Source organism: Trichoderma asperellum, chromosome 2, assembly GCF_020647865.1.
Source record: "Trichoderma asperellum chromosome 2, complete sequence".
In the NCBI taxonomy this organism is placed as follows: domain Eukaryota; kingdom Fungi; phylum Ascomycota; class Sordariomycetes; order Hypocreales; family Hypocreaceae; genus Trichoderma; species Trichoderma asperellum.
In genome coordinates this window covers 5918112-5937431 of record NC_089416.1, presented here as the reverse complement: position 1 = coordinate 5937431, position 19320 = coordinate 5918112, and the positions used below count along the sequence as shown (strand labels likewise).

At 48.1% G+C, this 19320-nt stretch overlaps 7 protein-coding genes across 9 annotated transcripts; 2 read left to right on the top strand and 5 right to left on the bottom strand.

Annotated features, from left to right (window-relative positions):
* Positions 1–28: 28 nt before the first annotated feature.
* On the bottom strand, positions 29–2446 carry TrAFT101_004263 (uncharacterized protein). Its single transcript, XM_024903080.2, has 2 exons — positions 660–2446; positions 29–583 (listed from the first exon to the last, which is right to left on the bottom strand). The coding sequence occupies exons 1-2, from the start codon at positions 2086–2088 to the stop codon at positions 84–86; spliced, it is 1929 nt and encodes a 642-aa protein (XP_024765949.1). The 5' UTR covers positions 2089–2446; the 3' UTR covers positions 29–83.
* Positions 2447–2747: 301 nt separating this feature from the next.
* TrAFT101_004262 (uncharacterized protein) lies at positions 2748–6436 on the bottom strand. Its single transcript, XM_024904800.2, has 3 exons — positions 4067–6436; positions 3563–4008; positions 2748–3496 (listed from the first exon to the last, which is right to left on the bottom strand). The coding sequence occupies exons 1-3, from the start codon at positions 6311–6313 to the stop codon at positions 2947–2949; spliced, it is 3243 nt and encodes a 1080-aa protein (XP_024765950.2). The 5' UTR covers positions 6314–6436; the 3' UTR covers positions 2748–2946.
* A 255-nt stretch (positions 6437–6691) lies between these two features.
* TrAFT101_004261 (uncharacterized protein) lies at positions 6692–8226 on the top strand. Of its 2 annotated transcripts, XM_024899042.2 has the most exons (3): positions 6692–6957; positions 7050–7181; positions 7244–8226. In XM_024899042.2, exons 1-3 carry the CDS (start codon positions 6835–6837, stop codon positions 8045–8047), a joined length of 1059 nt encoding a protein of 352 aa, XP_024765951.2. In that variant the 5' UTR covers positions 6692–6834; the 3' UTR covers positions 8048–8226. The 2 variants fall into 2 exon arrangements, with proteins under 2 accessions (XP_024765951.2, XP_065983219.1); XM_066127110.1 differs by having other exon boundaries at positions 6692–7181.
* TrAFT101_004260 (uncharacterized protein) lies at positions 8101–12461 on the bottom strand. Its single transcript, XM_024902984.2, has 3 exons — positions 12375–12461; positions 9008–12308; positions 8101–8952 (listed from the first exon to the last, which is right to left on the bottom strand). Exons 1-3 carry the CDS (start codon positions 12375–12377, stop codon positions 8216–8218), a joined length of 4041 nt encoding a protein of 1346 aa, XP_024765952.1. The 5' UTR covers positions 12378–12461; the 3' UTR covers positions 8101–8215.
* Positions 12462–12480: 19 nt separating this feature from the next.
* On the top strand, positions 12481–13441 carry MIC10 (Mitochondrial inner membrane organizing system component). Its single transcript, XM_024898804.2, has 2 exons — positions 12481–12886; positions 12973–13441. Exons 1-2 carry the CDS (start codon positions 12812–12814, stop codon positions 13168–13170), a joined length of 273 nt encoding a protein of 90 aa, XP_024765953.1. The 5' UTR covers positions 12481–12811; the 3' UTR covers positions 13171–13441.
* On the bottom strand, positions 13269–14344 carry TrAFT101_004258 (uncharacterized protein). Its single transcript, XM_066127109.1, has one exon. The coding sequence runs from the start codon at positions 14130–14132 to the stop codon at positions 13908–13910; it is 225 nt and encodes a 74-aa protein (XP_065983218.1). The 5' UTR covers positions 14133–14344; the 3' UTR covers positions 13269–13907.
* A 1396-nt stretch (positions 14345–15740) lies between these two features.
* TrAFT101_004257 (uncharacterized protein) lies at positions 15741–18780 on the bottom strand. 2 transcript variants are annotated; one of them, XM_024907237.2, is made up of 4 exons: positions 17968–18780; positions 16858–17915; positions 16207–16801; positions 15741–16145 (listed from the first exon to the last, which is right to left on the bottom strand). In XM_024907237.2, the coding sequence occupies exons 1-4, from the start codon at positions 18407–18409 to the stop codon at positions 15988–15990; spliced, it is 2253 nt and encodes a 750-aa protein (XP_024765954.2). In that variant the 5' UTR covers positions 18410–18780; the 3' UTR covers positions 15741–15987. The 2 variants fall into 2 exon arrangements, with proteins under 2 accessions (XP_024765954.2, XP_065983217.1); XM_066127108.1 differs by having other exon boundaries at positions 16207–17915.
* Between the last annotated feature and the right edge of the window lie 540 nt (positions 18781–19320).

Genomic DNA, 19320 nt, shown 5'->3' with positions numbered 1-19320 from the left:
TAAGGGCAATGAAAACCGAAAAGGGACAAACAAAGAACAATTATATGAAGAAGGCGGCTACAAACTATCTACTGTCTTATCGTCTACGTTGAAAGCCTTTCTATCTTGACCAGTAATGCTCCGTCTGTTGCAGCTCCCTTCGTATTCCTCAAATGGACAAATCTATACCCCTGGCCAAGACGATCGAGGCGCACACACGCCCACGCCGCTAGTTCATCCCTGCCAATCTCATCATCTCGTATCGTAAATCTCACAAACGTAAGTTCTTCGACCACCCCAGGAACGCCCTTGAACTCAAGCTTCTCCGCGCCTAGGTCAACGTCACAGCCTTTGTACGTCTTGGTGCGGACCTTGTACTCGCTCTCATGGACGTGGCCATCGCTCTCTGCGTGACTATTTTTGGAGCCTTCCACGTGGAGTTCGACTTTGATGTACGGCTTAAAGCCCTTGGCGGACTTGTCGCCTGGTGGGAGGGGGATGTTTTGGGCGGAAAGGAAGGTGAAGGCGAGGGATACGGGCTTGCGGGTGATGGTGATGGGTTTGGAAGCATCTTCCTCCTTCGATGTGAGCGAAGGGCGGTATCCTAGGAGATTATGTTGGTTAGCAGGTGGAAGTCGTGCAAGTAAAGCTGGAGTAAAATGGGGTGGTTAAGCTTTTACCCTCTGGTTTTAGGACATAGCCGCTTGTTCCTACAAACATGCCTTCGTTCAGCATCATGCCTTGGTCAGTTTCTTGCCAATTCAAGGCGATAATCTGAGCACCGCCGCCCCAGAAAATGGACGGGTTCAAGTTGGAAGATCCAATTCGGAATCCTGATGGATAAGCCCTCAAGAAATATCGCTTGTTGTGATTGAAGAGAGTTGTCCACTGCTTTTCATGGTACTCGATGAACTTCTTCTCGGATATCGAGAACATGTGCGTGGGCATCGTAGCTTCTGGTTGCGTCCAATTCTTGAATGTCACTCCCTGGGTGTAGATTGCAAGGCGGGCGAGCTCTTGGATCGTCTTGGCGGGCTTTGGCTGTGCGCCGCTGGGCGTTGGGACCTGTTCGCTCCGTATGGTGTCGACCTTATCAAGGGGCGTACCGGCTGGGACGTATTTGGTCTTGATGAGAATCTTGCGTCTCAGGTCGTGGGGGCTGGGCAGCGCCTCGACATCACAGTCTGGGTCGGTCACTAGGAGACCATCCCAGACCTCCTTCATGATGTCCACCATGACGATCTGCTGTTTGGGACTGCAGTGGACTTCCAGGCTCACAATCAGCGGCATTTCTGAGACGACGAATGCGCTCTCTCGAATAGCAACACAAACATCCCGGAAAGGAACGTCCTTTGTGAGTGTGTGTCCGTGGAGGACTCTCGGCTCTGCCGCGGAGGGTGAATCTGACTTTCTCTTCACGGCCTCCTCTATCTCTGCCACCTTCTCGGTTGCCTTCTCTTCCATCTTGTCGATTTTCTTGCTAATGTTGATCTTCTCCATCTTGCTTTTCAGCTGGTCCCCCCAGCTAGACTTTGCCTTGTCCTTGTGCTCCTTCTTCTTCTTTTTGAGCTCTGCCTTTTTTGCCGCTGCTTCATCATCGCTCGTCTCGCTGTCTGATGACGAAGTCTCTGCGTCGCTCTCATCGCCATCCCAGACGTCAATTTCGACGCAGCGACACCCTCTCAGCAGCACGTTGGTGTAAGCGCCGGTGGTACTATTACTCGACAGCTGGTTGCCCGTCAGATACGTATTGTGACTGGAGCTGATGTAGTAGCTGGCCAGCGGCCATGAAAAGTCCTCATTCTTCATTGGCAAGATGGCGTCGCTCAATGAAGAAGTCATGTAGGCAAGGAAGCCGTTGAGATCGAGTTCGGGGGCATTGAGTAGCGCATCCGAAGTTGCAGGCGTTGTGCCATTGCCCTGGACTTTTTGCGAAAAGACTCTGACCTGATCACTTGTCCACTTTCCTTCGGGGGTGGCGTGAGACTCGAAAAGGCGCTTTAGATAGGCGAGCGAGGTGCTGCTGAGAGCTTGGATTGTCCGTTTGGCTGGGACAGAACCGCCGCCAGATTGGAGCGAGGCGTTGGCGGCCTCATCTGCAGTAGCCATGGTGGATGTAGAAGAAGGAAGAGTGAGTGAGTGAGTGAAAGTGAAAGCAAGACTAAAGCTGAGGGAAAAAGTGAGAGTGGCTTTAGTGGTCTGAAGTGAACAACGATCAAGAATATGAGATGAGATGATGCTTCTCTGTTGTGGGATATAGCAGAATAACAGCTGACGCCTTTGAGAATAACCGCAGGGGCACTAAGAATCCGAGCCAAGAGGAAGCAGAGGTTCTAGACCACTTTCCCCTAAGCCGTGAAAGTCTGCCTGCTACCCTGCAGTGACGAAACAAATGAATCTCCAATCACAGATTATCGTCGCAAACCGTCTTACGCAAACAAAGGAAAAAAGAGCTGAATCGCTGCAGATGAAACTGTGGCTCAGCTTCTGCATAGCCCAAGGAGAAGCCCCTCTATAGAGACTAGGTGGAGTCGCATGTCGAAAAACCGCTGACATGAATTGAGGGGCTTAGCTTTGATAGGTTGACAATCCCCTATTCAAATGGATAGACGAGTGACATTGTGTCTCAGAGTTGCTTTAAATTCCAAAAAAATTGGGTATGTTAACTATATTAATTATATATCTCATTCACTTACATAAACGAATCATATACGTTGAAAGTACCAACGCCAACACGTCGTACAAAGCTCCCTTGACGTCGTGACGTGGCGATGGCGGATCAGATAGCGTGGGTAGTGTCCGTCAACTGCATCTACCAAGAGCCAATGAGCTATCTACTGTATGAATACCACATTTATTATTAGATTCCATACCCAAAACGGTACAGCAGATAAACGGTATTAGATATGCTATGCTACATATTCTAACCTATATATGCATTCGCATGCGCACGCATCCGTCACATATTCATCTTCTCTTCTCTTTCGACGATTCAGATCTATGCTTGTCGAGAAATTCTTCCATGTCGACATGAATCCTCATCCCCTTCGATGTCATCGTATTATACACCGCTTTGAGTTCATCAGACTCCATATCGCGAATCAGGGTCACGAAGGCTTCCATAATGACTTCCTTCGACCCAGGGCAGTGCCTCAAAGCTCTGTAAAACACATCCTTTGCCTTAGCACGTAGCTGCTTCTGAGCATAACAGAAGCGAATGTAGGATGTCCACAACACAGAACTATTCTGGCAAACGTCGCTTGCCAGAGCATGCTCAAATGCAGCTTTTATCGTGTTGGTGTTGCCGTGTGTAAGCTCGTGTTGAATGACAAACATGCGGCTACTAATGCAGTCATGCTCTTTCACTAAAATCTGGTCATACAAGAGGTCACGCGTCTCATCAATGACACGGAGGCTCGCATCTGCCCACTCAAACATGGAGATAAAAACTGTGTTCTGCGGGAAGTGGTGAATGAAAGTTGAGAGCTTCTCTCGTAGGTACACTTTCCTGAAGGGTCTATTTGTAGCAGTTAGCTTCATACTTGACGACGATTTTGTATTAATGATGCAGATGAGCACATACCCTTTTGATGCATGTAGGTATAAAAGTTGTGCAGCAAACTGAAAAATACGCTCGTGAGCTTTGGCACCGACTTGATCGTGAGATTGGAATTCTCGAGAAATCGCGTCAACTGTGTTCATTGCTGCTGCAATATTGCCTTGTGATGCTGATGTTGGCTCTTCATTCCCCGAAGCTGTGAGGTACGACAGTAAGATCATGCATTCCGCAAGTGTGCTCGCTCCAACAGAATCTTCACCTGTTAGATATTGATGGAAATCTGAGGTGAATGTTTGATGGGACTTGAGAAGTGCAGTACTGCCAACTTCAGGAACATCTGTTCCAATCACCTTCGGGGTGTCGTCCACTGATGAACAGAGCCGCAGCTTTGCCAAGCCGATATTTCCCTCCTCAAACTCCATCCAGGCCCAGGTTCTATAAAACAAGAATTTGTACCATTTTTCAGACAGCTAAAGGCAGAATTAGCTGAATTGTTCTTATCAAAAATTTCAATAGCTTAATACTTACCGAAGGTGATTCAATCGCGGCCCTCAACACTTTACTCGCCACGTTTGGATCATTGGCGAACTCGCAAAGGGCATAAGCATTATATAGCTCAGAATTAGCAGGGTATTGTTTGAGAAGTGCTTTAGCAGGCCTCTTGATGTTAGTAGGCTCATTAGAAAACGCTACTGCAAGGTAATATTGAGCTAGCTTTTCTATTCCGCCGCTGTGAACGAGCTGCTTTAGTGCCTCTAATACCCAGACCGGATGGACTGTAGGATTTTGTGACTTCGTGGTAATATACTGATACCACTTCAAGCCGCTAAATAGCAAAGAAGGAGAGGTGGCCGCCTTTACACCCGTATCAAACCGAGGTTCGATTCTCTGCCAATTGTCTGGATCATCATTGTGCTTAACCGGCTGTAAGTCGAATTTGATAAGGGATGATGATATAAACTGGTCATCATAAGCTGCTTCAGTCCAATTGCTCGCTCTAAATGCCGGTGGGAAGCCGACGAAGAGCAAAAATGCGTCAATAAGCTGACTTGAAACCTCTGCTAGAAACGAAGATGGTATCAAAAAGAGAAAAGGCCTAATATCAGAGTACATCACGACTCTGAATGGGTCATCGTCAGTTCCGTCATCCATTGTTCTCGCTGGCATCTTAGCCTCTTGCGAATGAGATTGCTCCAGGTAAGCCCAAGCTTTGTAGACATCTCGCGATGAAGACAAGTCAATTGAGCGTGCCTTTACTGGCTCTGCCGCATCTCCGGCGCCTTCAGTCTCGACGTAATGTCGAAAGCCTTTTGCGCCAGTGTCTCCTATGCGAGGAACTTCGCTTTCCCAGAAATCGTTGAAAGACTCCAGTGCGGATTGCTCGTCCTCGACGGAAAGTGGTCTAAAGAGGTTAAACTCTAAGAGGCCCTGCCAGGCTGCAACCGCAAGTTCTTTGTAGCCGGCATCATGAACGAAGCGAGTAGCCCTCAAAAATACAAATATGGCTTCTTGTATGGCTTCTTTTGGCTGGTCTGATGTAAGACGAGACAAAGCAAAGCGTAACCGATCCAGAAGCACTTTTTTTATGTCTTCATATTGAAATGTTGCAATATTCGAAGTCAAAAAGTCGAGATGTGTTTTCCACAAGAGAAAATCGCTGTCTTCATCTTTCATCACATCTGACCATTTCTTAGCAGTTGTTTTGCTAGTCCACACTTTGACACCCTCTCGCATCAAGGGAATAAGAACGCGTCTGCGATCTTCCGCGTTTTTGACGTTTCCAAGAGCTGATTCAAGCATGGATACTTTAATCTCTGCGAAGCTATGGGCTTCGCTTTCTAGTATCGTATGGTCAAAATCTTCACCAGCCCTGAGCAAGACGTCCTGATGATTTACAAGCTCAAGCCAAGCATCAATGTCATCTGGAGAGTCCTTGACTCGTTTGCTCAGCTGGATGGATTTTTGTTTAAGCGGATTGTTTAGATCTGTTGCTAGAATGTTGGTTAACATGTCGGAATCTTCATCTGAGCCACTGTCTGAGTATTGCCGTGGCTTTGCTTTGCCTTCAATAGACCGATATGAGGGTTGTTCGTCATCTGAAGATTGATCATCCAATTGGACTCGCTTTCGTTTTCTGGATGAACTTAATGGTATGTACCCCTCGGCTTCATCTATGGCATCCAAATTTGCATTCCGAGTGGCGGCCCTAATCGGCCTGGATGTCACCTTTGGCAACTTTGATCGGAGCCCATCCCTGCCTTGAAAAGTAGAAAATCCTTCTCCAGGCATGCGAAGACTAAACTGGTTTCTTGGCCCATCACGGTGGATTACTAGGCGGCCAACCGTACCAAGGACCCTGCCGCCCCCATGGCGACGGTAGGCAGGTATCTGAGATTTATCAATCCCCCCGTATTTTATAATCAGGGGGTCGCCTTTTGTATCGATCATGAAAAGACCTGGTACGCCCTCTAACTTGGAAGCAGGCTTCGGCTTTTGCTTTTCGATTCGATCAGCAGTTTTCTCACGACTTCGAGATCTTCGACGACCACCGTCACGATCTCTGCGGCGGCGAGGCTCATGGCCACTGCGCCTGGAACCACGGTCCTCGTCAGTCCGGCGACTACTTGGTCTCTCGTCATCACGGCTCTGCCTCTTGCGGCGTATTTCATGATGCCCGTCCAGTGTTTTAGATTCCTCTTTGCTGGATTCCTTCGATTTGAAAGACGAGAATTTTGGCACGCTAAGCTTTATGTCCTGCCCGTCTTGCGAGGCCATCTTTGATGAAGCTCAACCTGGTTTGTGAAAAATCAACATGGCGCTGATTCACCGCAAGCATACAACTGATGGCTCATAAGATTCTCCGTATGTGAATGAATATGACGTTGGAATGGCTGCGCTAATGCAGTGTCGAATGCAAGTTATAAGAAGCTCAGTCAAATTAGGCATATAAAGGTACTTCAAAGCTTCGTACCTTCATGTCGCGTATCAATCCACCAGCAGGGCACGTGATAGTGCTATAAATACATTGTTGGTGCACCTAATGCCTAAATCGTTTAGCTACGGCGATTGGGCCCACCAGAGCTATAGCAGTATCGGGCCACGACCAAAACACTAAAACCTCCGTTGAACCGCATCGTCGTCAGCACCAGCAATAAGAATAATCGGGGCGCATGAAACCTAATTGCTAGCCAACACGGGGCAATTGAGCTGTCAGCTCTTATAATCTTGCAGAATAACATTCATTCTCGCTTCAACTTCTCCCTTTCATCCCTTTCATCCCCTCATCGCTTCGGGTCATGCCCGCAGACAGCCTGCTGAATCAGTTGGTCTGGATCTTGCCTGCTAGTATAACCATTGCCATTGGCATCGTCACCATCATGGGTTTTTTCGGCGGAAACCAGATGCCTGTTGAAGGCAAGGTCAGTATTCGGTCTTTGTTGTCTTGATCTTTTTGATGACTTCATGTAATTAAATGGCATGGCTAATGATGAAAACCTGAGCTTTGATGCAGACCGTCCTGATCACGGGAGCTTCAGAAGGCATGGGCCTATCAGCCGCGAAGATGCTGTCCTTCAAGGGCGCCAACGTTGTCCTTATTTCTCGCAGCGTCGATAAGCTCGAAGAAGCTCTCAAGATTGTCAAGGTATGCTCCTGCAATGCATGCGTTCCTCTATATACATCGTCCGACTGACATGGTCTTTCTAGGCTGCCGCCAAAGACAAGAGTAAGCAGCGATTCCACTACATTGCTGCCGATGTCTCTGCGCCGTCCTACGCTACTCCCCTCCTTGCTGAGGTTCGGGAATGGAACAATGGCAATCCTCCTGACATTGTCTGGTGTATCGCCGGAATGTCTACTCCGGAACTGTTTGTCGACATGGATATGTCATCTCTACGCCGCCAGATGGACGTCAACTTCTACGGCACAGCTGAAATGTCTCACGCCATCCTCAAGGAATGGCTGGCAGTCGATGCTCCTGTAGAGAAAGAGGCTAAGCATCTCATCATGACTGGTAGTGTCCTGGCGCTGTATACCATCCCTGGCTACGCACCCTACTCTCCTTCCAAGTGGGCGATGCGAGGCTTGGCGGATACCATATCCCAAGAGGTGATGATGTACCCGCAGAACGTCAAAGTCCACATGGTCTTCCCTGGAACTATTCTTTCGCCTGGATATGCCCGTGAGATTCTCACCACGCCTGAGATCACCACAATCCTGGAATCTAGCGACCCCCAACAGACTCCCGATCAAGTCGCAGATGCTGCAATCAAGGGACTGGAGCGCGGTGAATATTTCGTTACTGTGGCATGGCTTGGTGCGCTTATGAAATGGGGCATGCTTGGTGGTTCGTTCCGTAATAACTGGTTTGTTGATACCATCATGGCATGGATTGTTAATTTCCTTTGGATATTTATTCAGCCTGATCTTCATGGAAAGATCAGGAAGTATGGCAAGACACATGGTCATCCTAGCAAGGCCAAGCAGGAACGTCAGGAACGTCAAACGTAAATCGATTTGTTTTTTCCTTTTTGGGTCTTTTCTCCTTCTTCTTTTTTTTTTTTCGCACAACTTGATAGTACAGACACGTCCACATGAGTTGTATGCATGCATATATACAATTTGAGTGCCTAGACTTATATCCTAATAGTTAATTCTGTATACCGTATGCCCAGTGCATTATACGCCGCTCCATTTGCCGAATTTGACATATCTCTTGAACATTTCTCTCAGGATAGCTCTTCCGCTAGCATCCATAGCGTCATTAAGAATCTTCCTCACTTCAGGCGGCGTCACGTCGAAGATCGAATTCATTGCTGGCTCAAGAGCCTCTCGTACCTCCCTCGGCACATCGGCCTCAAGCTGCAGCTTCACGTACTGCATCAACACCATGTAGACGTGCCAGCCGGCAGAGCGTTTGGCTGCGTCCGTTGCTGAGTCCAAGGCGTTCTGATGCTGTGAACGGGAAACGGCTCCTGCGGTAGGCTCACATATGAAGGTAATGAGCCGGCCGTACAGGCGGGCCATTGACTCTTGCGTCGTGCCATCTCCAGTGCTCTTCGGTTGTTGGATGATTAGGCTGTTAAGCAAAGCTTGTACAGTAGTCAGCAGCAAGTGGTGGTGGCCTTCCAATCGTAAGCGGTGCTTCTTGATAACTGTTCCGACTAATTTGCACAGCCAAGTAAACGACACCGTTGGTCCAGTTGTGGGCTTCGCTGAAGCCAAGTCGTTGACAGTACTCAGGGTTACTTCAATATTCCACTGTCCCATGGCCTGAGGCTTCTTTTCAAGAAGAGTCTGGATAGTTTGGCATATATAGCCTGCATTTGGGGATTTCTTTAATAAGCTGAGTGTTAGCTCGCTATGAGCTGCCGATAAATCGACGCCTTCGCTTTTACCGTGTAGATCAGTGCGTTCTGGTATATCCGTTAGCCCAATTCTTTCCAACAATTTTTTCTTCAGAATACATACCAATCAGGTGGCCAACGACTTGACCGATGGCAAGAGCCTGGCCATCAGTATCGCAGCCCCCCGTGAAGTCACTAATTAACATTTGAAGGTAGCGTGACACTTCGGCCACGTTAGCTTTAGCAATTATAGATGCAACATACTCTCTTAAAAGAGGCTCGCGGGTCCTTGGCGGCAGATTTGCTAGAGCAGTAAATTGAGTTGGATGAGGATCCTCCAACTCGCTCGGTAGATATGTATGAAGGAAAATCTGAATCTTCCACGCTCTCAAGTCTCCAGTAATCATTGCTTCTTTGGTCCGCTTCTCAAGCTTTTGAACAGCCGATGACTTATGCTGTGAAAGCCCTGCGGCGCTATCCATGGCCTCTGCTGCATGTACTGCTGCAAAAAGGGCTAAATCTTTTGAGTTATCATGTTTTGATAATAGCTTTTTGTTTGTAATAAACTCTCCCAAAACCGCTGCGACGTGTTGCGTCAATGCATTCTTAGCATTTTGCTGTAGCTGGCTGAGACTGGATTGGCTCTGAAGACTTGATGACCGGCTAAGTTCAACAACAAGAGCCTTTAATAGGGTTACATGTAGCGAAGGAAGGCCCAAAGGATCACTCTTCACCTCTTCTGTTGCGCATGCTTTAATGAACTCGAGACCTTTTGAGAAATATTTCGTACTTCGCTCATCAAAATTGTCCGACATTTGCCTTATAATCGTTGCTGACATTGCAAAATACCTCTCAACAAGTTCAAGCAGTGTCTCATCATCCAATGTTTCTTCAAACGAGAGGCTTGAAATGGCATCGGCAAAATCAACAAGATTAGAAAACTGCATCTCCTCATGAAAGGTTGGTCGCGTCATCATCTTGGTCGTCAGGTCGAGAACCAACTTCCAGCCTTCCAACGACACGCGCTTCGGAGAATTGACCATCTTTTCTCTCCTTTTTTCCAAGATACTCATGATCTGCTCACGTTGTGTGCGGTTAAAGGCTTCCGACGGTACGCTGCATAACGTCCGGATCCACAGTTGTCCATATTCTCCAGGCCACCCTTTCTCCTTCTCAGACTCAGAAAGGGCCGTGATTAGACGGTCGAGAAGCTTTCTCGAAAGTTTCGCGTCATTGAGATTCGTGTCATTGCTTAGAAGAGCACTCCACAGCGCATGCAGTCCAGGTGGGCTGACGTTCTTTGTAGATGATACTGAATCAAGCAACGGTATGTCGTCTACTTTTCTAAAGTATAGCCGATAGAAGCGACTGGAGCCCCGAATATACCAAGCCAGGTACTGTTGTAACGAAAGGTCTTCGTCAAATTCTGATGCTGCCTCCAAGTCAAGAGAGGTTGATAATTTCGCAAAGTCCAAGATGTCATATGACGCTAGTTCTTCTACTAAGCGTTGCGTGAATTTCTCTATAAACTTGGCTGGCTCATTAGCAGACTCTTTCTCTTGACTCATCGAATCCCAAGCCTGGTAGCAGCACTTGACAGCTTCGAATGTTTCAGCTGACTTAACAGTCCCTTTTCGGAGGAGCTTTGATATCTGATCCTTCACTTGCGCCCAGACATTGTTCCGCTCTTCGGGGGAGGCTGACGAGATTGTCTTAGACACAACTCTCCATTTTAAAGCCGATTTCGAGGAGCTTTTTAACGGAGAAACTAGGTCGAATAGCTTCAGGCCGACTGCATCAACAAATGACTCGCCATGCAATCCTTCAGCAATGATACTCGTAAAGACACACAGAGACTGGGGGGATGAGCCAGACTCTTGTTCCTTCAGCCACTCGATGAGAACAACAAGCTGCTGCGGTGATAGTTCGGATTCTATCAAAGACGAAATCGAGTGGCGCTGATGTCCTTTCCGTCCAATGTCGAACCAAGGGCTGCTTGAGACTACCTTTTGTTTCTCCGCCAGACAGAGCTGAGAGAACCATAGTCGCAAAAATCCAGATAGGTCTCTACGGGTCTGGAAGCTTTTCTTTATGGCAGCAATGAGCTTCAGTTGATCTTTGTGGCTATGCGAATCAGAGGCTTGGCCAATGCTTTGTACGCAGATCTCATTCAAAAGCGCGGTGCCTTCTTCAGACATTTGAAAGATATCCGGGTTGCATGTAGCAGCATTCGCAAGTAGACTCCAGTCGATTTCCGTTCCCATACCATAATCGCGACATACTTGACGCAAATCTCCTGCATCAATGGATAGCGACTTTCCTATGGCCTGTGCCAATACCTGCTTCATCAGGATATTCCGGTCTGCCTTTGGACGAACCTGCTCCTCCACAGCTTTAAATATCCGATCCATCCACATTGTATTGATCCTACGCATATCGCTTTCAGTCGAAAGATCAGGGATTCCGGCAGCCAAAAAGTATAGTACCGGAGCAGACGTTCTCGTTTTGTCATTTGATACATCAAGCGCCTTCATGATGATCTCAAAATCTTGACGATTCCAGAAATATGTTCGGGCAGGGAGAATGAAATTTCGGTGCATAAACTTTTGAAGATCTGCACTCCATCGGGTAGCCAAGGCTTCGTTGACAGTAGGTGTTTGGCCTTGTATGGAAGGCTCTACCTTTTTTAAGATTGCAGATGCTGGCCTGAAGAGATGAATCGCAATCTCTAGGGCGTCCTTTTCTCCTTGTAAATGGAGATCCCATATCCTAGAGACAGTTACAATCCAGTCTTCCTTGCCTTCGATCTCGTCACAGATATCGCTAGCCAGTAGTAGAAGGCAAACTATGAAGAATGAAGAGGCTAATGTCGCAGATTCGAGAGCAGATGTACTGAAGAGAGATTTGATATGTTCAGCTCCAATCCTATCGCGTGATCCAACGCCGCCGGTTCCCAGCCGCCCAAGCAGAGATTTCAGAGCCTTGAAGACGGCCTGACCAGTCGCTAGACAGCCTTCTAAACCTTTCAGTTCGTCCAAGGCGTAGCGTGGAGCTAGCGATCTCTTTCTTTTCGGACTTGAGGAACCAGGCTCTTCGCTGGGATTTGATGCCTCCTTCAAAGTCTGCTGCAGGACGGCCACAAATTTCCTATCCGCCAGAGATTTGGCAAGCGAGAAGAGCGGAATCTTTTGAAACACAAAATCCATAATCGTCCAGGTCAATGGGTAACGCCGTATGGTCTCCGCCTCAGGTGAGTTTCCGTTCATAGATTTGAGCAGCCACCTCAGCGCGCTCTCTTCTGCCGCGTGGAATTGGTGATCCGATGACTCTGTAAGGCTGTTCCACAGCTCCTGGAGATTCTTTCCATTTTCGACAGACCCCTTCTGGTCAAGACCTCGTACGGTCTTGACAAGATCCAACTTTCCCTGCTCAGCGCATGTGAGCTTTACTTCATCTCAACGCGACCAATTATAAGGTGGGAAAAATCTTACCATTATCAGAAAAGACAAAAATCAAGAAAACATTAAGAAAAGGAAGTGAAAGAAGCAACGATTGTATGATAGCCGTCTTGAATTGACCACAGCTATCTCAATACTTTTAAAAGAAAAATCTGTACATGGCAGGAATAAAATTGTATAAGCTCCAGCCGTCACTGTCGCAGCTCCAAAATTCCGAAAAATAAAAATTCTGCCGCGATCTCCACCCCGATTTGGCAATCACCTCTCACCGCCCTTCAAGTCCAAGACCGTGATGCGGCCGGCCGATTTTCGTGCAGCTTGACATCACTGTATCCAAAGCTTTTTCTTCCCTTTCCCAAGACCCCCGTTTGGCCCTGACGTCAATTGCACTTCGCACGTAAGTATAGCTTCGCAGCTAATCGCTCTACATTCAACATCTCACGCCATCGACCGCAGAAACGTCCGCCACCATGTCCGAGACCACCGCCCCTCGCTCCCCAAGCGCCATTTCCCGGCCTGTTAGCGAAGCGCTTCTCAACGAGAAGGTACCGAGCCGAGCTTAGCCCAGACAAGATTCCAATTCTCCAGCGTGTTTTGTTTACTAATTGATTCTTGTTGAAATCAACCACAGTGGGATCGCTGCCTCTCCAACCTCCTCGTCAAGTCCACTCTCGGTCTCGGATTCGGCGTCGTCTTCTCCGTCCTCCTGTTTAAGCGAAGAGCCTGGCCCGCCTACCTGGGTGCCGGCTTTGGTGCTGGACGAGCCTACGAAGAGTGCAACTTCAACCTGAAGCAGGCTGCCCGAGACCTGAAGAAGCCCTCAGCATAAATGGAATAAGACAGGAGAAGAAAAAAAAGGTGGAAAGCCGTGGGGTGGGAGAAGACAATGGTGGAATGGAGAAGAAAAGAAAAATCTCAGCAATGTATAAATTGCACATGTCGAAGAAATAGAAACATGGCACCGGCTGATGAGGCATAGAGCTTGTATCACGAGCTTCTGGTTGGGCCACACCAAAAATTCTGGCGACAATTCGAAATTCACTAGTTTTCATATTGTGGTTTTTAACTATGTACAACAATTTTTTATTCAAACGATCCCGATCCCTAGAACGCCAGCTCCATGACAAGTGAACACCAAAAGCTCAATATCCCGAAGACAGGTTCATAAATCCACGAATCGATCGCTATTTGCTCGTGCCTGTTTTTTGTCAAGCTATTTCCAAGCAACATCATATGCTATGCGGGCTAATCATTCCTTCCTTTTTTTTCTTCTCTCATTCATGTTTGTCGTCCCGTCTCTGAGCTAAGAGGGGGTTTGTTTTCTTTCCCCTTCATAAGCTTGCACACGCCAATTTTAACGCCAATCATCAATGCGAGGGCCTTTGCAAAACGCCAGTCAAATGCATGGAGCTGTTATAGCTCCTAATGTTTCGATTTAATCTCTCCATCCCTGCTGAAGAGATGGTCCGTTGGGTAGGGAATTGCGTTGAAGTGTCGAATATTGCAATAAGAGTAAAAATAATTCATCCACAGGTAAGTGGTCGTGGTCTTTTTTGGCCCTTTGGCTCAGTAGATGGCACCTCTGTATCGAGGTCGGCCTCTCCCGAAGCAGTGCGGTCGAGTCTTATACGACTCGGCACTTACTCTCAGCTTCCGGGACTGGCTGTAGAGATCAAGATTGAAGAGAATAATGGCACCAAGCACGGACACTAGGAAAAACACCTCGGCGGCGAGAAGGACAATCTCAAGCCTGATGTCTTCCAAAGAACGCTGGAACTGGGCTTCAGACATTGTGCTGGTGGTGTTTGTGTGTTGATGGAGCTTGTGATGACGCCGGTGCCCAAACAGTCGGTGTGTACATGGAACGGCCTCAGATGGAGCACCGGGGGGATGGTATGCTTATCAGCTGGGGGAGCTTCTGCGAGTGGGAAGTGTCGGGAGGGGTACAAGGCGGTAAGAAAATAAAGAGGATGAGCTCGTAAGACAAATGCGTCGAGGTGCAGAGGGATATGCAAGAGAATGAGGCCGGTTTATACGTGGTTGTTATATATAGGTGTATGTTTACTCTAGGGCGTACCTATTAGGTAGGGATGCCAGGCGGTTTTCTTTGACGCAAATCATAACCCCACGACCAGCTGCAGACGGACAGACAGCGCAGCACGGCACAGCATAGCACGGCACAGCACAGCACAGCAAACAGCACAGCACAGCACAGCAAACAGCACAGCACAGCGCAGCGGTGGCGCGTCCGTCGAGCCCGTGATGCGGCGGGCAGCAAATGAGTGAATAATGTCAATCTGCAGCGGCGGGGACCATGCATGGACATGCATATTCGTGCCCTCTTCGCCTGCCAGACGTTCGCATCGCGGCCCAAAGGACAAGAGCGACAACTGTCCACGCGACCTCATGCAGCCGTTAACCTTTGGCCGGCGCCTCGGCCATCGTCGCCAGGCTACGGACTAATTAAACGCTGCATTTCTGCAGCGCGCGCGCCTTTGGGCAGCGGTGGATTACGCAGAAACAGCAGGTTTTTATCATGTGTCAAGAGCAGGGGTGGCTGCATTCTCCTCCCCTCCAGAGGAGCCCCGGAAGAAGGCTTCGCTTGCGGATAGAAGACGAAGAAGAAAAAATCCTCATGAATCAGTCAAGAGGGTGGGAAGCAATAGAGACTAAGAAGCACTATGTATGTATGTATGAGAGAGAGCATGTGGGAAGAACCACCAAGACGGTAAGACGAAAATAGTCGCAGCTTGCCGTCATGTTTTTAGGCAGAAGAAGAATCCATTTCCATCTAGCACGCAAATATGACCCAAAGCAAGTAAATGAATCGCTCTAGGTTGATTAATCGTGCGAATAAAAAGTGTATCGAAGAAAGGAAAGAAAAAAAAAAAAGTTCACAGGCACGCGACGGCCCGTCTATACCTACTAGCAGACACAATCGATGGATATCACGTGACAAATCAGGGTCTCCGAGCTTTTTCATCATAAAACGCTCCGCTTTTGCAAGCAAGTCACAAATTTTCTCAACCTTGCATCAGCACTGGCACATGCTCGATGCAGGCAGCAAAAAGCTCGAGAAGCTGCCCGCAATGGCGCGGCTATTCTCGACTCGACTGCACAATGATCTCATGGCCTTCTGTATCCTACGCCTGTTGTAGGCAGATGTCACTGCCTGAGATCAATTGATTGGTAAGTTTGGAGAGGACCTTTTGTTGTGCGCCTCTCTTTGCCGTGCTCTTGATGCGTTATGTACCCACGATTTGCCTACACCTCGCCGCTTTTCAATGCGCAAGCGTGTCAACTACTTTTTTATCGTTCGATGTGGGAGATGAAACCAGCGGTCTAGACAACCAGTCTGTTCCACCCTGATACCATTGAGAAAATGTGTGGCATCGGGACTAAAACCAGACAAACATATCATACTGTAGCCTTTGTGAGCTTGCCGTGACTGCATACTTTGAAATTGCCTGCTGTATCAAAGTATCTACCGTACATGTACGGATATAATATGTGTATTCATACAAGATCTGATATAACTCCGTATAACCCAAATATCAAATACCCTGCTGCCGCTTGTACTATGTCATCAAATGCCCATTATCTACCTATAAAAACGGATATTTATGAAAAAGCAATAGAAATCAGGTCATATCTTGCTTGCAAAGATTACGCTTTCGTTAGTAAATGATAGCAAAAACTTGGCCACCAGGCGCCCAGTGTAAAGGAACGATGTATCCATAGGATATGGATGCTCCTCTCGGTGGAGCAAGAGCTCATCATCAGCGAGAAACTGCATGTCTTGCCCTGCAGCAACTGTTAGTAGTAGTCTGGTATGGGGTCATCCAGCAGATGGTGGGAAACTCACAGTCTTCCCCATGGAAAAGCTCTCTCAGGTTCTGCACCATTTCCACCGCCGCAGGGTCAAGTTCACCCTGTTCAAGGAAGGCGTCGTCGAATAAGGGGTTGAAGCTCCTTGTATTTGCATCCTTTGTATGAGTCTGGTAGAGGTGGTGGAATTGATATGCAAACTGCTTGAACGGCATGTTCTCCAGCTCCTTGCAGGTATCTTGTGCAAGTGATCTATTGTATTTGGGAGAATACTTATTCCTCTGATCAATCTCATTCTGTGATACGACAAAGTTATCCGCAGCCGTCTCAACAGCTTCCATGAAGAGGCAAAGAACCAAGAAGGACGCAAGGCACGGTGCCCATTCTCGTCGGAGCTTGGGTTTGAGTGACTTTGAGAAGAGCTCAAAGAGGGACTGCATATCGCGTAAAATGAGCTCGTCAACAAGGGACTTGATTTGCCGGGCAAGTACTCGGGGAGTGACCCATGGGGTGTTCTGAGGTACAAGGCCCGTTGGCTGTAGAGAGATGATGGACTGGCGGGTTAGGCAGAGATGCCGTGTCATGACATAATGCATGGTATAGATCGAAAGAGCTCGCTTGACCATCGTGGACTGTTCTTCCCGTCAGGTTTTTCCGTTTCTCCTTGTTGTAACATCACTCGACTTACATCTGACTGTTTTGCAAAGTTTTGTACAATTGCTAGAATCTTGTTAGGAAGCCTGGTAGATCTGAATGAGTCCGTCACCTGATCTGCAAGCAACGGCTCATTCACTAGAGCTTGAATGTATCCCTTGGTCAACTTTTTCATTTCGTCTTTCTGAGGGCCTTTGTTAAATTCGATACCAATGGGAGCCGATCCCTGGGACTGGAGATCAACCTGATTCTTCTCATTACTTAGATGCCAGTGCTGTAAAACATCGCATGTCTTGGCCGTGAAGAATTTGGCTTGAAGTGTCAATGTAGTCGTAAATCGTGGGCCTGAAGAGAGCTCAACACTACAAAGCCGTTCGGATCCATCCACCGTGAAGCCGTCGACATTCTCAGTGATAAAACTAGCCATAGCATCCTTCTTGAAGTGCCCACGGATGAAATCGGGAAATAATACCGGCAGGAAATCCTGGAACTGCCAGCATACCACTTGTGGAACTGAAAGCATGAGCTTCTTGCAGTGCTTACACGGCCTCTCTTTATCACACTTGACTTTGCGGCTATGGCAACAAAAGCATGCGCCCACTCTCCGAACCTGCAGGGCGCTCTCTTTTGTCTCATTCGCAAGGGGGCCTTTCCGGCCCTTTTGCGTCGTCCTCATAGCCTCGAAGCATTCAAAGGGATTCGGCTTGCCAGCACGGGCATGAATTGTTGTCGGCGTCATAATGACAAACTTGCTGGAGGATTCGCTCTTGTTCTTCTCGACTTTGCCGCTAATCACTTTGCGCATCGTCTTTCCGGATTTGCTGCTCCCCTCGGATTTGATAGCAGGCGATTTCGGGCTCGAGGAAGAGGCGATGCTTAGTTGGCTCGGCGAAGAGATCATGTCCTCAAACACAAACTTGCTTTCGGAAGCGGCAATACTGGGACTTGACTGGTGCCATGAAGAGAGGCTGGGATCAGAGGGTAGTGATTGAAGCGCATTTCGCTGAGGCAGCGACTGCTGTACCGGACTTGTCTGGTTGATTATTGAGAATGGGTCGGCTTGGAAATCGTTCAGAAAAGGTGTTGTTAGATCTACATCTCCGTCAACATCAATGCCTTCCCAGGAATCCACGAAGTAACCCACCGTTAAGATCTTGCGGCTGAAAATCCGACGAACCAGACGGCATAAACAGATACTGCTGCGGCGTCAAAAATGCATCGTTCTGTGGAAACGCCGCGTTCACACTGCCCGTAGATCCCTCAAGAGTGCTCGGGAAAAGGTCAGAAGTTATAAACTCAGCATCCGGCTGATATGTGGTGCTGGCCGGGAGGAAGACCGTAGGGTCCATATCCACGACAGAACCAGGCGAAAGCCCGGCCTGAGGTGGTGTAGAAACATGGCCGACAATGGCGAAGCCGTTTAAACTGCCGCTTGCTGGGCTAGGAAGGAATCCTATTGAGCCCGAAGCGGATGCGCCGCTCGAATAATCAATGTATTGCCATGATTCGTCGGTGTCGCCAGTAGAATCGAAGTCGTAGACTGAGGCAGAGTGCGGGGATGCGTTCTGTGAAGTTACTGAAGCCATGATATCAACTCAAGCCTTGCCTGCCAAGGCCAATAAGTGATATCAAGATATCTGCTCCGGAGCTTCGACCGCTTGAATCTGTAGATAGCTGCTGGATCCTAGTCGACTTTAATTTCCTTGAGCAAAGTCGTTTGCAACCCGCCGCGCGTGTAGTTCCGTGTTGCGCAGCGTATTTGTATTGTACAAGCAATAGCTGCGACGCTGACCTTCAAGGCTCACTCCATTTGCTCCCACTATCGTGCCAATACGCCAGAAAATGAAACCGGCATCAGCGACAGTAATATACTACTAGTAAGACTGAAGCACAATAAAACGTCAATTTTTGAAAAAAAGACCAAACCGTTCGGTCGCAAACCCAGGCTGACGGTCGCTGTAGCTGATGCCGTTGAATCGCTGCGTCGGCACCACCAGCAGCCACTAACCGGAATAGAACACCGAACCGCCTTGCTATCAATCGGGAGCGGCACCGTCATTGGCGGTCTCTGATGGGCCCGGCAGCTCGAGTCTCGATCCAGCCACTCACAGGCCTGGGCTGAAGCACATGCATTGGCTGGTCCCAATTGGGGATATGGGCATGTGTATTTTATCCAAGCTAGATTTCACGTTCTATATTCTACATACCATTGTAGTATTAGTGGATGGATAAGTGAGGGCTTGAAAACAATGGTCTCTTTAGTCATGAGGTTGGCATATCATTACGGCTTCAGATACTGCAAAGATGGAGAGAAAATAGTCACCTGGGTATAAGTTGCTCAATAAAAATAGTACATAAAAGGGATCATATAATAGGCAGTCTTGCTGTCTATAACATTGAAGCTCTCGACACCAAACAAAGCAACGATTACCGACATCCAATCGAGACACCGAGCTGTGCCGCCAGCCTCGTGCTACGATTCAGCCTAGAGACTCCA

What these genes read in the sequence shown, in the direction of transcription:
- TrAFT101_004263 (XM_024903080.2), bottom strand. Translation starts at nt 2,088, where the DNA reads ATGGCTACTGCAGATGAGGCCGCCAACGCCTCGCTCCAATCTGGCGGC. An exon ending in CTATGTCCTAAAACCAGAGG is followed by an intron (nt 584 to 659) that starts GTAAAAGCTTAA and finishes ATAATCTCCTAG; the next exon opens with GATACCGCCCTTCGCTCACA.
- TrAFT101_004262 (XM_024904800.2), bottom strand. Translation starts at nt 6,313, where the DNA reads ATGGCCTCGCAAGACGGGCAGGACATAAAGCTTAGCGTGCCAAAATTC. An exon ending in CCGCGATTGAATCACCTTCG is followed by an intron (nt 4,009 to 4,066) that starts GTAAGTATTAAG and finishes TTCTGCCTTTAG; the next exon opens with CTGTCTGAAAAATGGTACAA. An exon ending in TACCTACATGCATCAAAAGG is followed by an intron (nt 3,497 to 3,562) that starts GTATGTGCTCAT and finishes TGCTACAAATAG; the next exon opens with ACCCTTCAGGAAAGTGTACC.
- TrAFT101_004261 (XM_024899042.2), top strand. Translation starts at nt 6,835, where the DNA reads ATGCCCGCAGACAGCCTGCTGAATCAGTTGGTCTGGATCTTGCCTGCT. An exon ending in AGATGCCTGTTGAAGGCAAG is followed by an intron (nt 6,958 to 7,049) that starts GTCAGTATTCGG and finishes GCTTTGATGCAG; the next exon opens with ACCGTCCTGATCACGGGAGC. An exon ending in AAGCTCTCAAGATTGTCAAG is followed by an intron (nt 7,182 to 7,243) that starts GTATGCTCCTGC and finishes TGGTCTTTCTAG; the next exon opens with GCTGCCGCCAAAGACAAGAG.
- TrAFT101_004260 (XM_024902984.2), bottom strand. An exon ending in AGTCGTTGGCCACCTGATTG is followed by an intron (nt 8,953 to 9,007) that starts GTATGTATTCTG and finishes CGGATATACCAG; the next exon opens with AACGCACTGATCTACACGGT.
- MIC10 (XM_024898804.2), top strand. Translation starts at nt 12,812, where the DNA reads ATGTCCGAGACCACCGCCCCTCGCTCCCCAAGCGCCATTTCCCGGCCT. An exon ending in AAGCGCTTCTCAACGAGAAG is followed by an intron (nt 12,887 to 12,972) that starts GTACCGAGCCGA and finishes AATCAACCACAG; the next exon opens with TGGGATCGCTGCCTCTCCAA.
- TrAFT101_004258 (XM_066127109.1), bottom strand. Translation starts at nt 14,132, where the DNA reads ATGTCTGAAGCCCAGTTCCAGCGTTCTTTGGAAGACATCAGGCTTGAG.
- TrAFT101_004257 (XM_024907237.2), bottom strand. Translation starts at nt 18,409, where the DNA reads ATGGCTTCAGTAACTTCACAGAACGCATCCCCGCACTCTGCCTCAGTC. An exon ending in TCAGCCGCAAGATCTTAACG is followed by an intron (nt 17,916 to 17,967) that starts GTGGGTTACTTC and finishes ACGGAGATGTAG; the next exon opens with ATCTAACAACACCTTTTCTG. An exon ending in ACTTTGCAAAACAGTCAGAT is followed by an intron (nt 16,802 to 16,857) that starts GTAAGTCGAGTG and finishes CGGGAAGAACAG; the next exon opens with TCCACGATGGTCAAGCGAGC.